Source organism: Meriones unguiculatus, chromosome X (assembly GCF_030254825.1).
Source record: "Meriones unguiculatus strain TT.TT164.6M chromosome X, Bangor_MerUng_6.1, whole genome shotgun sequence".
In the NCBI taxonomy this organism is placed as follows: domain Eukaryota; kingdom Metazoa; phylum Chordata; class Mammalia; order Rodentia; family Muridae; genus Meriones; species Meriones unguiculatus.
This window is the reverse complement of record NC_083369.1, coordinates 50462091-50481166: the sequence shown is the minus strand read 5'-3', so window position 1 is coordinate 50481166 and position 19076 is coordinate 50462091. Positions and strand designations below refer to the sequence as shown.

Genomic DNA, 19076 nt, shown 5'->3' with positions numbered 1-19076 from the left:
AGAAAACATAAACAGAGAAAACCCTAGAGCTGGAGAACTTAGAGAAGTGATCAGGAACCACAAAGGTAAGCATTACCAATAAAATAAAAGAGATGAAAGAATTTCAGGCTCTGAAGACACAGTTGCAGAAATCAATACATCTCTCAAAGAAAATATAAAATTGGAAAAGATCCAGACACAAACCATCCAAGAAATCAAAGACACCATAAAAAGACAAAAACTGAGAATGATAATAGATGAAAGATTTTGGGCTCCAAAGCCCACAAAATATTTTTGAGAAAATCATAGAAGAAAATTTCCCCAACCTTAAGAAAGAGATGCCCATAAATGTACAAGAGGCCGACAAAACACCAAATAGACTAGATCAGAAAGTAAACTCCTCCCAACATATAATAATCAAAACACTAAATTTAAAAAACAAAGAAAAGCCAACATGGTCTACAAACAGTTTCAAGCCAGCCCTGTAAGTGTTAATAGTGATGTTTACATACAATAGCGCTAAATGGGAAACCACCCAAATGAAACTAGCAGAGATCTGAAATTATGAACCTGTCAAATGATGCTCCTATGTTTCTGTGACAGTTTAAATTCCCATCAGCAGAGACTGAGAAATTCTACTGGTTCATATACTTGCTAGACTTCAGTGTTGTCCTTTGTTGTGTGCTAACCATCTTTAGCCATCCACCTATGTGGTGACATCACATCCTCGTGGTGATCTACACACCACATCTGCGTATTGATGTATGTATCACATCACTGCTGCTTTTCAGAGGCTCTGGGGTCAGAACACAGGATTACAGTCATGCTAAGCAGGTGTTCTACACCGCCAAGTTACATCCAGCCACACTGGCTTTATACCTGCAATTTTCTTTCCTTTTTTTTTTTAAATTTTTTTTTTTAGGCAGAGTCTGGCTGGTTTAGAAGTTGCTGTGCAGGACAGTCTGGCTCTGAACTCACAGAGCTCCGCTTGCCTTTGCCTCTTAAATGTGGATTTAAATGCATGTAACCAGCACACCTGGTACACTCGCAATCTTTAAGTGAAATACATTGTTAGGAGTCCTCATGTATTGTCAACCATCTGTGAAACTTCTTTGCTCTCCTTCTTTTCGACTAGTTTTGGGCTGCTTCTTTGTTTAATTGTTAGATTTTAAGTGATTTTTAGAATATTGGATGATACAAGTTCTTTATCAGAGATAAGTTTGCAAATACTGTCTTCAAGTCTGTGTATTTTTTCTTTTTTTCAATCTCATTAAATAGCTTTAATAAAGTAGCAGTTTTAAATTTAAAAAAAAATAAATAAAAAAAATAAAATAAAATAAAAAACAAAGAAAAATATTAAAAGCAGCAAGGGAAAAAGGCAAAGTAACACACCAGACTTTTCAACAGAGAATATGAAAGAAAGAAGGGCCTGGGCAGATATCATGCAGAAGCTTAGACAGCACATATGTCAACCCAGACCACTATATCCACCAAAACTTTCAATCAACATAATTGGAGAAAACAAAATATTCTATGACATAAATAAATTTAAACAACCCAGCAATCCAGCCCAACAGATAATACTAAAGAGTACCATGCTAAGTTGTCGTACCTGACTATTATATTTTTACAATAGCCCACAAGCTGTATTTAATTGTTCAGATAATAGTACTGAAATATTTTCTCTTTTTGTCAAGAATATTGCTAAGACTTTGATTACCAATAATTATTATAATATGGTATCAATGATAATAACATTAGTAATAATAAAGAATCAATTCCTTTTTTTACTTTTGTTTTCCTGTATGAGATTTTTTCCTTTTTTTAAATTATTATTATTTATTACAAATTCTTCACTTTGTATCCCTGCTGTACCTCCCTCTCTCATCTCTTCCCAGTCTCCCCTCCTTCCCTCACCTTCTATGTCATTTCCCAAGCTCACTGATAGGAGAGGTCCTCCCGTCTATCTGACCCTAGCATATCAGGTCTCATCAGGATTGACTGCTTTGTTTTGCTTTGTGGCCTGGCAAGGCTGCACTCCCCACTGGAGAAGAGGAGTTGATTAAAGAGCCAGACAGTGAGGTCATGTCAGAGACAGCCCCTGCTCCCCATAGTATGGAGCCCACTTGGAGACTGAACTGCCTATGGGCTATATGTGAGCAGGAGTTCTAGGTTATCTCCAAGCAGGGTCCTTGGTTGGAGCATTGGCTTCTCCAGGGAACCATGAGCCCAGGTTTTTTGACTCTGTTGGTCTCCTTGCAGAGTTCCTATCCCATCCAGTTCTTTTGATCTTCCCCTTTTTACATAAGATTCCCTGAGACTGTCTCTGACATGAACTCAGTGGCTGGCTCTTTGATCACCTCCACACGAGCGGGGACCAGCCTACCAGGCCAGAGAGGAAGACAATGAAGCCAGTCCTGATAGAGTAGGGTCAGATGGAAAGAGAGGAGGACCTACCCTATCATTAGACCAGGGTAGGGGCATAGGAGAAGAAGGAGGGAGGGTGGGATTGTGAAAAGATGGGGGAGGGAGCTACAGCTGAGATACAAAGTGAATAAGTTATAATTAATAAAAATAAAATAAACTTTAAAAAAATTCCCTACTTTCAGCCCAAAGTTTGGCTATACATCGCATCATCTTAGATACCCTGATCAATAGAGTCTTCCAGAGGGTCTCTGTTGTAGGCTCCTGTCCTGTTCTCTGCCTTCTTCAGCTTCTGATATCCATCTAGTTTGCCCTGCTGAATGAGGACTGAGAATCTTCGCTAGGGTCCTGCTCTTCATTTAACTTCTTTAGGGGTACAGATTTTACCATGTTTCTCCCCTCCTATATGTCTAATATCCACTGATAAGTGAGTATATACTGTGTGTGTATTTCTGCTTCTGGGTTACCTCACTGCGTACAGACTAGGAAATGATCTTCCTCAACCCAATATCTAACAGAGTGCTAATATCCAGACTATATAAAGAACTCAAGAAGTTAAACACCAACAAACCAAACAATCCAATTAGAAAATGTGGTACAGAGCTAAACAGAGAATTCTCAATAGAAGAATACTGAATGGCAAAAAAACACTTAAAGAAATGTTCAGTGTCCTTAGTCATCCAAGAAATGCACATCAAAACTACCCTGAGACTTCACCTTTTACCCATCAGAATGGCTAAGACAAAAAACTCAAGTGACAGCACATGCTGGAGAGGATGTGGAGAAAGGGGAACCATCTTCCATTGCTGATGGGAATGTAAACTTGTACATCCACTCTGGGAATCAATATGGTGCTATTCCCAGAAAATTAGGAATGGTGCTACCTCAAGATCCAGATATTCCACCCCTGAGCATATATCTGAAATATACTCAAGTACACAACAAGGACATTTGCTCAACCATGTTCATAGCAGTTTTATTCATAACAGTCAGAATCTGGGAAAAAAACCTAGATATCCCTCAACTGAGGAATAGATACAGAAATTGTGGTACATTTACACAATGAAATACTACTCAGCTATTCAAAACAAGAAGATCATGAAATTTGCAGTCAAATGGATGGATTGAGAAAAAGAAACAATTTCATAATTTTAAATGACTATACATAAAAACACTGTGAATAATACAAATAATTGTAGTTTTATGCTCTGTTCTATAAATGCCAGCTACAAAGTTTGTGTCGTTACAGTTATACAAATTATAACTCTTCAAGTGATTCATGGGAAAATGACCTCACCTGGAGTTGCAAGACTTCATGATTTTCTAATCCTTCCACAATTGGTGAAAATCGTTCTCTGTTATTCCTTTCAGCTGTAGTGGTGATGGCCCCCAAAAGTTTGTCTAGACTATAGACATAAACAAGTAAAAACATGAATGGGAAATAATTCTTATGCACACATTATAAACATAGTTAATTCTATATTTTATTTTTAGTGTTGGTTTTTGTACATACCATTGCAATTTTCATAACATTTAATAGGAAAATATTTTAGATACTTGCAGTATGTAAAACAGTGTTTTAAATTATCGCTGTTGTGGAATAGCTAAATGGGTTTATTTAACATACTATTATTTAACATGCTAATCTCTTTTTGGTATGAACTGTTGTGTGTTCCAAACATTCATCTACAAATTGACACCAACCTTTTTTTTTTTCTAAATGATAAGTTCACTTCATTTTAGGTTCCCATACAAGATAAAGTAAAATGCAATGATACAATAGTATAAAGTGAAAGCATCTAGTTGCTTAAACTAAAGAAGTCAAATTGGGGTCTGGAGAGTTTGCTTCAAAATTCAGAGTACTGACTGCTCTTCCAAAGGACAGAGTAAAATTTACAGCACATAGTGGTGATACACAAACTGTTACAACACTGCATAGTAAAAATTAAATTGCATAATGTACAGTACATGCATGTACTCTGTGCATGTGTATACATGTGCACATCTCTTATGTCTCTACCTCCTCTGTGCTTCCAAAAATAACTTTTTTGAATTTTTAACACATTTTCAATTGACTAATGTTTTCAGTAAGACACTATTCCATTTTAAATTAATCCTTAACAAATTTAGATTATATAAAATCGAAAAAAAGGTAAAAAAAATAAGGATTTTAAACAAGAGAGTGAATCTTTTTAAAAAAAAAACGTATTTATTTTTACTATGTATGCCGTGTTCTGCCTGTATGTATACCTACTTGCCAGAATAGGGCACCAGAACTCATTTTAGATGGTTGTAAGCCACCATGTGAGTGCTTGGATTTGAACTCAGGATCTTTGGAAGAGCAGGCAGTGCTCTTAACCCCTGAATAAATTATAAAGCATAAATTTAATTTAAAAAATAGCAAAAAAATAAGGATGTTAAACCAAAAATGTTATAAGATCTACTACTATTTTCCTGCAAGTTACCAAAAAAAAGATATGCTAATTTCCAAGAAGTCATTTTCAACACAATAAACAGAGCATGTCAATACTCACATGTTCTCTTCCCCTATAATGCAAATAGCAGAAAGTATTTTTACTATTTCAGTCATCATGTTGGGTTGCTTTGGGTCAACTGCTCTTGCCAACAATAAAAGGCTCCTCTCATCTCCTAGAATCCTTTGTAGGCCAAACTAAAGAAAACAAAACAATAACTATCACTGAAACTGAAATATCTATGAAAAATAGTTTTCGTTTAAAATAAACGCAAAATAAAAAAAAATTTTCAAAGAAATCTTCAAAGTGATGTTATATTTTACTATATAAACTCTCCTCAAATGCGGTTATTTTCCTAGTGTATTTTATTACATAAACTCTCCTCAAATGCAGTTATTCTCCTAGTATTTTATGTGAAATGACTGTATCTTAGAATTTTTATGGCTTCAATATAAATGCATTATATTACTCAAAGGTTTTGAAAAGATTTCAGAGAAATATGGGGAAAATTAGTATTTCTTTAACAAACAAGAACATACAGAACATATACTGACTATTTTCTAAAGCAATTTTTTAAGTCCTGAGATATCCTTTGAAAAGTATAGAATTTGTGGTTAAGTTTTCTAATATGTTGGCATGGAAACTTAAGCAAAACAATGAAGGAAATGATAGTACACATTCATGTATACTATATGCTAAAGTAATAAAAATATGGTATGGATTTTCCCTTATTTCCTTGTCCACCAACCTCATCTCTTAGGCAGCAACAAACATCATAAACTCAGAGACATAGCTCTTTGGTTTCCTTACATATCACAGTCAAATAGGGAAAAAAAAACTATCAGTTTTATTTGTTTTCTAGGCATGAGACCAAGTATGTACATACATGTTTTCACAAATACCAATAAATAGATTTTCAATTAAAAAAAATAATACTAACTTACTGCTTTCTTTCACCTGTGTCTCATAAAGTATATTTCATTTTTTTCTCATTAAAAGGTTGCTACACAACAGAACAAGAAAATTTGAACACATGGAACTTCCAAGAGACTCATACTCCAACCAAGTACTATTCATGGAGATAACCCAGAACCCCTGCACAGATGTAGCCCAGGGCAGTTCAGAGTCCAATTGGGTTACATAGTAATGTGAAGAGGGACTGCCTCTGACATAATCTGATTGGCCTGCTCTTTGATCACCTCCCTCTGGGGGGGGAGCAGCCTTACCAGGCCATAGTAGAGGACAATGCAGCCACTTTTGATGTGAACTGACAGACTAAGATCAGAAAGGAGAGGAGAACCTCCCCTATTAGTGGACTTGGAGAGTGGCATGCAAGCAGAGGGAGGAGGGAGGGTGGGATTGGGAGGGGAGGAGGGAGGGGCTTATGGGGGGATGCAGAATGAATAAAGTGTAATTGATGAAAAATTTAAGAAAAAAGGGAAAAAAATAATTTAAGAACCGTAAATGACTTTCAAAATTGGAGGAAAACATGGAGTTAGTCAATTGGCATGGAGCACGTCTCGCCCCTGGGGGCAATGGTCTCCTGAACCTACTCAGATCTCGGACACCACCACTGCTAGTTCTAGAACTGACGCAGGATGTTCCAACGAGGGGTTAAGGCTTCTCATAATATTTCCTATAAGCCCACACCTGTTTGTCTATATCCCCCATTTTTATTCATTATTAGCCAGATAGAGCCAAGTAATTGTGGTAATGATACTTGCTTTTTTGCCCAATGCTGGAATGCTAGTAAATTTAGGTATGCCCTGGTTACTCGCATGCCTGACTGGGTGCCTGTGCCCATTGATGCCCCTCACGCTATGACTCTCTTCAGACAGAAAAGGGATCTTGGAACTACAGCCACCATTGTTACTACCATCTCATTGGCGGCTGTTGGAGCTACCACCAGGGCATTAGCCATGAGTCATACTGGGCAGACTGCTCAGACCCTGAATAATCATTTAGCCAATGTAGCTCATGCCTTAGTTGTACATAAAGGAATTAATGCTCAACTAAAAGGAAGCTTGATGGTGTTCAATCAGAGGATTGACCTCTTGCAGGAGCAAATTGATACCCTATGGCAAATCGCTCAACCTGGCTATCAATGAAAGTATGCTGGACTTTGTATCACTAGCATACAACATGAGAATTTTTCCTGTGCTGCAAATCTGTCTAAACAATTGTCTAGCTATATTTTAGGTAATTGGACTGGAGAATTCGATACTACAATGGAGCAGCTGAGAGTGGCCATTGTCACAGTAAATTCTACCAGAGTGGACGCAGGACTAGCCACAGGATTATCAACATGGATTGCTGCAGCCATGAATCATCTGAAGGAATGGGCGGGCATGGGAGCGTTAGCAGGCCTTCTGGTGTTGGTCTCCTTGGTTTGCCTGTGGTATATATACAAGATTAGAGTCTCACAACAGTGTGATGCAGCCATGATCATTCAGGCCTTTACAGCCATTGAAGCAGGACATTCCCCCCAAGCATGGTTGGATACCATAAAAAGCTAAAATGATATGCTCAGGATGCGAGCCTAAGCACTGCACTCAGGGTCAGCCGCTTTGGACCCAGAGAAGAGCATGTCTGATTGCATGCGGGTTGATGCCCCAGGTCCCGCCTCTGAGAAAAAGGTATCAGACAGGTCTGATGCTCTTTGGGTGGATGACACCTAAATGAACATCTGTACAAAGTCCCAATTTATTTCTAATATCAGAGATCAGACCTCTACTCTTGCCTGATGCGTCTAAAACAAAAAGGGGGAACTGTAGAGAGCTGCGGAATGCTATGCCTTAAAGATGGAGCTGGTTTCTGCCTTCCACCTTCCTGATGGTGAGTGCTCTCTGTCACGAACAACTCCATATTTGGCTAAGGCCGAGGATCTGGCTTGCTTCCATGTATGTGGACCTATCTGCATTGCCCACGTGACACGCCTGGGTTGGCTACCCAGAGGTTATTTAAGCTGTGGGCTGGCTTTCCCCAGGGTCCGAGGATTGTTCAATGTTCCTGAATAAACTGCATTGAAAAAAAAAAAAAAAAAGAACACCTATACTACTCACAAAAAAAAAAAAAAAAAAAAAAAAAAAAGTTTGCTACATTTTACAGTGCCAGGGCAGCACTACATTTGTTGGAGTATATTACAAGATAACATTTGGCAAAGTACCAAACGTATGAACAGCATGTTTGTTCTTAATGAAAACAAGGGAACCAGGCTAAGCTTCTTAAATATGACTTTAGCATGAGTCTTAATAAATAGTGAACATGCAGGCTTTTAAAACAGTTCCTAATGTAAGTAACCTCAACTTCAAGGGCCAATAATAAAAACAAACAAACAAACAAAAAAACAAACAAAGTGTTGAAGTTGTTTCAGAAGAAAGTTATTTTCTTCGATTTGGAAAATGTATTCCAACTTAAAATGACTATATCACTCTATTAAAAATGTCTGTTTTATTAATTGTTTCACATGCCTATAATATAAAGGACTCATTTACTCACGTGGTGAGGATATATATCCAAGTCATAAACATAGCCAAACAAAAACTTTCATTTAATTTAGAATAATTTAAATTAAACCATCCTGTTCCTCAAAACTGCCAAAAAATTAAGAAAAAGAAAGGGAGTCTTGACATATACGAGCATTTCCTATGGGAACTGGGAAATCCTATTGTTATAACTTTCTTTAGTCATTATTCTAATTATAATGAGTAATTATCCTACAAAACTATGATAGTTGACAACATGAATCAACAAGAATGTAGAGCAAAAGCTCCCATAGCTCAATTTACTGAGAAGGAGACTGAATAGCCAGAGGCTAAGTTATTTTTCAAAGGCCATACCTGCTTGAGATTGGCAAAATATGACTGCATTTCTGATTTCTAGTACTAGGTTCTCTTTTATAAAGTTACTACTTTTGTCAGTTGGAGGAAGAGATCCTTCTTGAGCTATGGAATATCAAAGTTCAATTAAGTTCATTCCTGTTACACATTAGATCCCATGACATGTGGGAAGTAAAGGCCAAAAGCACAGAAGTACAGAAATTCTATACTAGGTAGTGATGGGAGTCATTCTATAAGATATTTCCAGGTGGGTCAGTGAGATGGCTCAGGGGATGAAAGTACTCAATAAAATGCCTGACAATCGAGGTTTGGTCCCTGGGAACCTCATGGTGGAAGGAAGGAAGGAATTCCAGCAAGTTATAGTTTGACATTCACAGGCATGTATTGGCATATCATATGTATACATAATTCAATGTAAAATATAATAATAAACCACTAGACATAGCAGTAAAACTGATGTGATGAAGTAGTTCATTAGAAACCATGTACTGCATTTGCAAATAATATTAGTTACTAGTTAATATGATTATATGATAAGGCAGTAATATATAATTGTACATTCCAAAGAAAGAGTGTTTTCTATTATTTAAATACACAGTATTATTGCACTATTAATAATTATAATTCACATTTAGCAAGTTTCTGGTTACTGCTATAATTACTTATTTATATAAAGAAATTTGAGAGAATTAAAATATCATCCAAAGGCAATTATGAAATGAAGCAAATTAGTCACAGTTATTATATCTGTAGGTCTTCACCATATTGTATAATAAAAACATGAGTATACATATATCAAAATGCATGCTCTCTTCCAAAGATTTCTTTTATGCCTCTCTAATCACTGAAAGCAATTCAAAATGAAAGATAGATCTTAGCTTTATAACACTCTTAGCAATCTTGTTGAACCTTATACCTATCCTTGAAATTTCCTTTTCACAATAAAATTTCTTTCTCTGTACAGAAATGATACTCAACTTCCGACATTTACATTTTAGTACTAGAAGGGTTTAAAAGATGTTTCAGGAGTTAAGAACACTTATTACTCTTATTAAAAACACTGGTTCGATTCCAAGCACCTACATTAGACAGCTCAAGCCAGTAGCTTAAGTGCTACAGAATCTAAGAACTTATGGCTGCAATGGCTATGCATACACATGTGCTGCACATAAATTCATCTAGCAACAAGTACACATAAATAAATATTTAAAAGTAAATAAAATTTCACAGTATCACAAAGAAAAACATACTATTTAGTTTGACATATAAACTAATATTGTTGGCAAAATTGCAAAGTATTGCAAAATATTGTGTGAAAAAGTACACTTTTAAAACCACTTAAAGAAAACTTATGATAATCTGCATTATAAACATATTACTGAAAGTAGAATTAATATCCACTGTCTTATCTTTTCGTTATTTTCATACTGTCAAGCAAATTTTCCCCTTTAGTAACAGAAACAGAAGTAAATACCATTTACCTTATTATTCATAAATGCTTTCAGGCACTGTATAAGTTTGTACTGGTTCTTCTTGTCAATATTCTCTTGCCTAAGTGAATAAGAAAAAAAAAAAACAAAAACAAAAACAAAACCTTGAGCTTGTTTGGAGGTTATAGCAGGGGAGCACAGCTACTCTTATACCTTTGACAGAAGACGTGTCCTTCCCTATTCCAGGAAGGTTGTCTTCTTCAACAAAGAACATAGCTTCAGTAGAGCACAGTTTCTGGAGGGATGCACATGGTGTGGTGAGAGAGGAAGGGGACACTCGCCTAGCCAGCCAAATCAGCTAAATAAACCCTAGCAAAAAATGGGGTGACACGTGGTGCATTCAAGACATTGGAAGAGGGAGAAAACAGGGAACAGGACAGGAACCTACCACAGAAAGCCACTGAAAGAAACTACCCAACAAGTATCAAAGCAGATGCTGAGGCTCATAGCTAAATTTTGGGTAGAGTGCAAGGAATATTATGAAAGAATGGGAAGATAGAAAGATCTGAAAGAGACAGGAGCTCCACAAAGAAAGCAACAGAACCAAAAAATTGGGCACAGGAATCTTTTCTAAGACTGATACTCCAACCAAGACCATGCAAGGATATAACCTAGAACCCCTGCACAGATATAGCCCATGGCAGCATAGTCTCCAAGTGGGTTCCTAGTAAGGGGAACAGGGACCATCTCTGACTTGAACTCATCGACTGGCTGGCTGATGACCTCCCCCTGATGAGGGATCAGCCTTACCAGGACACAAAGGAAGACAATGAAGCCAGTCTTTATGAGACCTGATAGGCTATGGTCAGATAGAAGGGGAGGAGGACCTCCACTCTCAGTAGACTTGGAGAGGGGCATGGGAGAAGATGAGGGAGGCAGGGTGTGATTAGGAGGGAATGAGGGAGAGGGCTACAGGTGGGATACATAATGAATAAACAGCAATTAATATAAAAATAAAAATTAAAAAGAAAAAAACCCATATTTCATTGTGTTTAAATTTTTTCCCATGTGTAAAAGGTTTTAAATGTTTATTCTTACTGTTTCTTGTCCAGAAGCTTTTCCAGCACATCCAGTAAGAGTCCAAGTCCTTCATGGCCAAAGTTGTTCACCCAGCTAAGAATTAAAAAGAACGTACAAGTAACTTCTATTCTTAACACTTTAGATATTAAAACTAAAATTTTGGTTTTCAAATACAGGAATCCTCCCATACTATTGATATCTTTTTCTTTCTTTTTCTCTCTGATAAAAGGCTAGATGCTGCAGATGACCATGATATCCTCTCTTCATGGTTTTCTTGCCCCTATATATTTCACCAACTTCACAAAATTAAGAAAGTTTATCTCTCACTACTTCTAATCACCCAAATCAACATTTCCTCCTCTCCTCACTATTCTCTTAATAATACCATTGCCCTTTGAGTCCCTCACATATGAAATATAGGCTTAATTGTTTGACCTGTCATTCTCTTTCACCTTTTTATTTATTCTATTCATTTTGTAAATAGCTGTTGAGTAGCTACAAGGTTCTGAGCATAAAGATATAACTGACAACATAATTAAGTCCTTATCCTCTTGGAGCCTACCACCTACAATTATAGAGATAGATAATGAATGACCAAATATATAAATATTAGTGCTTTGGTACAAAGAAGTAATACAACTTTTGTTAAATATGTGAGCTGCTAGTATGCTGTTCTTCAATATGTATCAAGGAAAAAAGTCTATGATAAGATGCTACCTGAACAGAACACTGAAGATAAAGAGAATTGTATGAGTAGAAGGTTTATCAGAAAATTGATTCCAAAGGTGTTAAATACTATGTTTGGAATGTTCCATAAGCTCTGTAGGAGGGAAAAGCATTGAAAGTGTTGGGACAATGATAAAATATTACACACCATTTGTATTAGAACACTAGACCATTAAGTAGTTAAGAATGTTTCTTCTTCTTTAACAATGCTTCCTCTAAATAGTCCTCTGTTCCCTTCCTTGTTTATGCTAAAACCCAATTCAACACTAGTTAATTTTATCTTAACATGACTAAAGAATCCTATCAGATCAGGGATGAAGATAGTTTATTGTAAAGGTTGTTTTAGCAATTCTGGTTTTTTTTTGTTTTTCCATATGAAAATGAGAATAGTTCTTTAAAGGTCTATAAAAATTGTGTTGGTACTTTGATGGGAGTTGCATTGAATCTGTAGATTGCTTTTGGTAGGAAGGCCATTTTCACAATCCAGAAGCATAAGAGATCTTTCCATCTTATAGTATCTTCCTCAATTTCTTTCTTCAGAGACTTGAAGGTTTTTGTTGTTGTTATATATATATATATATATATAACACCTTGGTGTGACTCTGATTAAAGTCACAGCAAGGTAGGTTTGTTATTTCTGATTACTCCCTAATTCCTTACTCAGCCCATTTATCTTTTGTATACAGATGGACTTCTGATTTTGTTGGTGGTGGTATTAAATTTGTATCCAGCCACTTAGCTCTATGTTCATAACAGCTTCATTCATAATAGTCAAAAGCTGGAAACAACCTAGATGTCCCTCAACTGGGGAACTGATACAAAAATTGTGGTATATTTACACAATAGAATACTTCTCAGCATGAAACTTGCAGGCAAATAGATGGAACTAGAAAAGATCACCCTGAATGAGGTCACCCAGAAGAAGAAAGACACACAGGCTATATACTCACTTATAAGTAAATATTAGCCATATAATATAGGATAAACGTACTAAAATCTATAGTCCTAAAAAGCTAAACAGCAAGGTGGACCCTAGGGAAGATGCTTAATCCTCATTTAGAGGGCAAACAGGATTGATAGCAGAAGCAGGAGAAAACAAGGAACAGAACAGAAGCCTAACTTGATTTCATTAGCTGGCTCTCTGATCACCTCCTCCTGGGTGATAAAACATTGCCAGACCACAGAGGAAGACAATGCAGCCAGTCCTCCTTGTTGTTTAGCCTTTTTAGCACTATAAATTTTGGTATGTTTTATCCTATATTATATGGAGAGCAGGGACAGTCTCTGGCATGAACTTGGTTGCCTGCTCTTTGATCTAGTAAGATTTTCTTTCTAGTAAGATTTTCTTTCCAGAAAGATTTTCTTTCTCTGTGGCCTAGTAAGGCCACCTGTGAAAGGTGAAAGAAAATCTAGACAGAGAAAGAAAATCTAGACAGTCCTGATGAGACCTGATAAGCTAAAGTCAGCTAGTAGGAGAGGAGGACCTCCCCTAATGGAAAGGCATAGGGGGAGAAGAGGGAGGGAGGGTGGGAGCAGGAGGACATGAAGGAGGGAGCTACAGCAGGGAGATATAAATTCAATAAATTTTAATTTAAAAAAGAGAGAATCCCATCAGGGGTCTTTGAAGCTTCATTTTTTTTTCTTTTGTGCATTTTACACTTAAAATATCTGACTAATAACATTTAACCACATTCCTCAGCCCAAAATTTCACTTAGATTGGCTCAATAATTCCTTAGCCAGACATTTTCATGGAGCCTTAATCTACCTTTTAAGCCTGAGAATTTATAATATATTTGACAATAAAATCAGACAAATGATCATTCTGGGTGTTCTCTTTGAAGTTCCTTTGTTTATTTTTTCTTTCTTACAAGAAGGAAACCACAATATCATCTCTCAATGCCTCCAAACCTCATATGACCATTTAAAACCATTTAGTGATCTCTCCCTCCCCTAAAAATCAACCGAATATGGATTTCTTTTAAACTCCCACATTTAACCTTATCTCTTGATGTCTGGCATAGCTTTTATCATATACCTTACCAATTCATTTGGATTATAAATTCCCTAAATACATTATATTTTCTCAATCATTTCTTTTATCTTTTTTTATTATTAGTTTTTATTATTATTATTATTATTTTATTAACTCTGTATTCCAGCTGTATCCCGCTCCCTCATTCCCTTCCAAACCCTCCCTCCCTCATCTCCTCCCTGCCCCTTTCCAAGTTCACTGATTGGGGAGGTTTCATCTGACCGTGTTTTATCAGGTATCTTCAGGACTGGCTGCACAGTCCTCCTCTGTGGCCTAGCAGGACTGTTCCTCCCTTGGGAGGTGGGGAGGTCAAAGAGCTTGCCATTGAGTTCCTGTCAGAAATAGTCCCTGTTCTCCTTACTAGGGTAAAACCAATTGGTTACTGAGCTACCGCAGACTTCATCCAAGCAGAGGATCTAGTCACACTTTATATATTAATATTCTGAAATTGTGACTATAATTCCATTAGGACACTTACATAATGTCTTAGGATATATCCTTTCAATTTTACAATAAAATGTTAACTTCCAGTAGAAAAAAAATACATGGTTTATTTTCATAAGAAAGTAATGTAGCTAAACTTTTATCACACACTCTACAAGACATTCAATTTCTGTTGGTTCCTTTAAATTTTATTAAAATAAATTGATTCCAAGAAATCACAATTACAGTCTGAAAATCAGGAAAACAAAACCGAGATGATAGAGTTTCTCTGTCATAAATAAGTCCTTGAATGCAACCAAGAAAAACAGTGGCATTAACCCAAAACTTAACTAGTACCTCCTTTACCTAACCCAAATTGTATATTATGCTATGTGATCCTGCTAGGCAGCAAAAAAGTGATAAAGGAAATTTCCTGCACTGTTAGAAGGTTAAAAATAGTTGAAGGACAATTCCTCTTTGATGAGTACAAAACAGAAATGCAACCTTTTCTCTTACCTACTAGGTACAATGTGAAAAACATGTAATTAACAACTCATTTTAGAAGATGATTGCTATGTAGAAAAAGATCAAACAAATTTAATCTTCACAGATATTTTTAGCACAAACTACACATGCATAAAAGGAACATTTCTTTGTTGATCGAATTTGGAATGTTGTTTACTAAAAGAATGATATTTAAAGATAGGAAGTTTTGTCGTTTCTGTGTTAATGTTTTTGCTTTATTTTAAATATATCTACTTAACACTGGGGAAGAAACTGGAGACTGAAGAGATTTTCTTTTTTTTTTTTTTTTTTGTCTGAACCTTTATGGTAAAATACATTTTTAGTCATTGTATTTTAAATGATAAAAACTATATCTATTTTTAGTGTCCATATGACTTATATGTGTACTAAAAATAGACAAGTATAGCTGTCCATCATGGAGTAACAACATGTACATGTCGCTTATCATTATCATTTAACTGGTAAAAACAGTAAAAATTTACTTTCTCTGGAGTTTTCAAGGGTACAATATACTATTATTTACTATAGTTACCATGATATACATTACGTATCTTTAATTCCTTCTTTTATTTACAAGAAATTTTGTACCTTTTTGTACATCAATTTCCTGAATCAGTAGCTGCAAATATAATTTATCAAAATATAATCTAAAACACTCAATATTCAAAATCCCCAACAATCACCCATTAACCAAACCAGGAACCTTAAATATTTATCTGACAAAACTAAGCTAAACCTAGTCTTTATTTTTCTATCCCAATGAATATGTACTAACAAAAATGATAGTATATGATGGATGGATTTTTAAAAGGACTGAATACAATATGAAGTACCGATGAGACAGATATTACCCTTCAGTAAATTCAACCTGCCTATAATTATTTCCAGAAAAATTGAAAAGTATAGTAAATTATAAAAGATTCACATTTCTATATAATAAGTCTTTCAAGACATCAATAACTTTTAAAGGAACTATAATGTTATAAACACTAAGATTTCACTAGACATTGACAAAATGCTAATGACATTTGGTTGTGTGTACTAGAGAGATATAGGCATTCCCTGCAAAGGGACATTAGGGCTCATGGCATAGGGAGGTCAGGCAAAAAGTAATTGATCTGCCCTAACATTGGGGAGTCTTCCCAGAGATGAATCAATGGCAGGCTCAGAGACAGTGTAGAAGAACCTGATTGGTCACCCAAAAACTATATAAGTTGCTCCCTCATCTAGAATAAATGAGTCTGCAGTCACTCATCCTTGTTTTGCATCCACCCAACTCCTGGTGTCTGTGTGATGACTCAGCACCTCTCACATTCTCTGCCTTCTTCCCCTGTCTTCACCCACAAGCTGGACCCTTGGAAGGAAGACCAAAGAGAGATCAAACTCAGAGCCTTGCAAATGGCTGGTAAGCAGTCTACCACACTGAGCTATATGTCTATTCTTAGTTTTATGACACAAGATCTCAGGCTGGCCTGGAACTCAAAATGTAGAAAAGGTCATCTCCACCTCACAATCTCATTGCTTAGCTCTATAACTACTGCGATCATAGGTTCATAACACTCATGACAAGCATAACAGTTACTTTTATTCTCATTTTGGACAGATAAAGACCAATGTTAAGGTATAATATATGTGGAAGGGAGGGAGGGAGGGAGAGGAGGAAGGAAGGAAGGAGGGAGGGAGGGGGGAGGGAAGGAAGGAAGGAAAGAAGGAAGGAAAGAAGGAAGGAAGGAAGGAAGGAAGGAAGGAAGGAAGGAAGGAAGGAAGGAAGGACTGCAGTAGGCAGGCAGATAAGCAGGATAACCAGAATAAACTTGTCTTGATTGTACAAATAAATTAATACAAAAAAAAAACACATTGTGAAAAGAGTAGATTTACTAGTTTCAATATCAATTAAGTTACTCTGTCATCGAGATTTAAAAAAATGAAAAATAAAAATAAAAATAGTTGACTTTCTTAGGCAAAAAACAATCAGAATCTAGGAGTTTTCAACTGCTGTCTTCATTGTATTGAATCATTATTAATAACTAACATATAAGGCACCAGTTAAGTCAGCCTTGCTGCAAAAGACCTATATTTAATGCTACTCTGAAGATTGAAGATGAAGAATCACAAGTTCAAGGCCGGCCTGGGTTAGAGCATGAAGTCCAGGACAATATAGGAAATTTAGACATTGTCTTAAAAGAGAAAGTATAGAAGGGAGGGAAAGAAGGAGAAATGGAGGACGGGCTGGCAATACAGGTCAGTGTATAGTGGTCAATCACTAGTATGAACCCTAAAACAATTGGTTAATACCATTCTTTTCTAGTTGTTTTGATTTCATGACGTAAACTATTCCTTAAACACACAAATGGCTATAGTTAGATGCAGAATAAAAATCTATAAAGTATATTTATTATATGCTCCATCAAAAAAGAAGGGGGAGACAGAAAGACTTGGAGGGGACAGGAGCTCCACAAGGAGACCAATAGAGCCCAAAGAAAAGAAAAGAAAAAAAAAAAAAAAAACCCTGGGCTCAGCCGTACTGCAAAGACTGATGAATCAACCAAGGACCATGCAAGAAGAAGACCTGGAACCCCTGCTCAGATGTAGCTCATGAGCAGCTCTGTCTTCACGTGGGTTCCCTAGTAAGGGGAGCAGGGGCTATCTCTGACATGGACTCCATGGCTGGCTCTTTGATCACCTTCCCCTGGCACGGTGGCCTTACTAAGTCACAGAAAAAGAGGACCCAAAGATTCCTGTTGAGACCTGATAGGCTAGGGTAAGATAGTACAGAGGAGAAGGACCTCCTTTATCAGTGGACTAGGGGAGGGACAAAGAAGGACGGAAAGAAGAAGGAAAGCTGGGATCAGGAGGAGTTGAGGGAGAGGGCTACTGCCAAGATACAAAGTGAATAAATTGTAATAAATAATAATAATAAAGAAAATATAAAAAATAAAATAAAATAAAAGCCCACCAACAACTGACCATAATACATCTTATATACTCAGGAGAAAAAGATGATGAATAAATAAACTAAAAAAAAAAAAAAATAGTCTTAAAGTTAACATGTATTTTGAAATCAAAGAGTATCACATGGTTGATGCCCATTCACATTAAAAGCCTTATGCCATTTTAATCAATGTTCATAATTTTGGGCTCTAACACATTACAAATATCTTAAACATTTTCTATATGAAAACAATTCATTAATGTTTACTACAGATTTATATTTGAATCTATTTCAGGGTGTTCTTTATACTTTGAAAAATATTAATGCACATGGGGAAACTTATGATAACATAATTTTTAAAATAAATCTTTTGGGGGGGCAAGATGGCGGCGCTGGGAGAACACTTTGTCTGAGAAGCGTGACAACACTCTCCGTGCAGTGACCAGGAGACTGAACTCTGGGCCCTAAAACAACAGCGATCCTGTTTCCCAGGTGAGGGGAGGCTCCCACAGCATGGGAATCGGTGGGGTCCACTCTCGGGCCACAAAGCCAGAACCTGGAAGAGATCCCAGGTAACTCGGGCTTTTGGTCTCCAGGCTGGAGCCGCAAGACTGCATGTCCCGATCACTTTCCCAGGCTGATTGGTGGGTACAATGGTGCCAGAGACTGGGAGTCCCAGTCGCAAGAAAACCCCACGGGGAAGGAAAGTTGCGAGACTGAACACAGGCCATCCAGTCTTTCCCTGGAAGGTCTTGCTAAACGCTGACACCCCCCACCATCACAACTGAGCTCCCCCTCACGTGGAGAGCAGCTGTGCACCCAGCTCAAAATCCTTACTCTGTCTTCGAAGGAGGCAGGAGGCGTACAGCAGAATCTGGCACAGACCACATTATTTATACCCCAAACCGAATTGGGGTTGAGAAAACCCAATCCTTTCAGGCACTACCCAAATACCGCCATAACCATGCCACAGCAGAGAAGAAGGATAGAGGCACACAGAGGCTTTACGTTGCCTGGAACACAATGCTGCCGACTGCTCCTAGCAAAAAAAAACTTCAGCTCGGGATCTGGGACTGTGGTCATTCAACACGTCCTGAGATTCTCCTGGGTCCAGCACAATAAGGTCTGACACCAAGTCCTATTACCAGCACCGCCCCCCCGACCCCTGGCAGAGAAACCCCAGCTCCGGATCAGACTGAGAAGTCCCACCC

The 19076-nt window shown here is 37.0% G+C and overlaps 1 protein-coding gene across 9 annotated transcripts in view; it reads right to left on the bottom strand.

Moving 5' to 3' along the window:
• The window catches only part of Diaph2 (diaphanous related formin 2), a 980694-nt gene that overhangs the window by 748061 nt on the left and 213557 nt on the right, over window positions 1–19076 (bottom strand). For all 9 annotated transcript variants that reach the window (XM_060375359.1, XM_060375356.1, XM_060375358.1 and 6 more), the window contains 4 exons: window positions 11245–11319; window positions 10198–10267; window positions 4938–5074; window positions 3701–3809 (listed from right to left, as the gene is read on the bottom strand). In XM_060375359.1, coding sequence (XP_060231342.1) covers window positions 3701–3809; window positions 4938–5074; window positions 10198–10267; window positions 11245–11319 — 391 coding nt within the window. The remainder of the gene's footprint in view (window positions 1–3700; window positions 3810–4937; window positions 5075–10197; window positions 10268–11244; window positions 11320–19076) is intronic.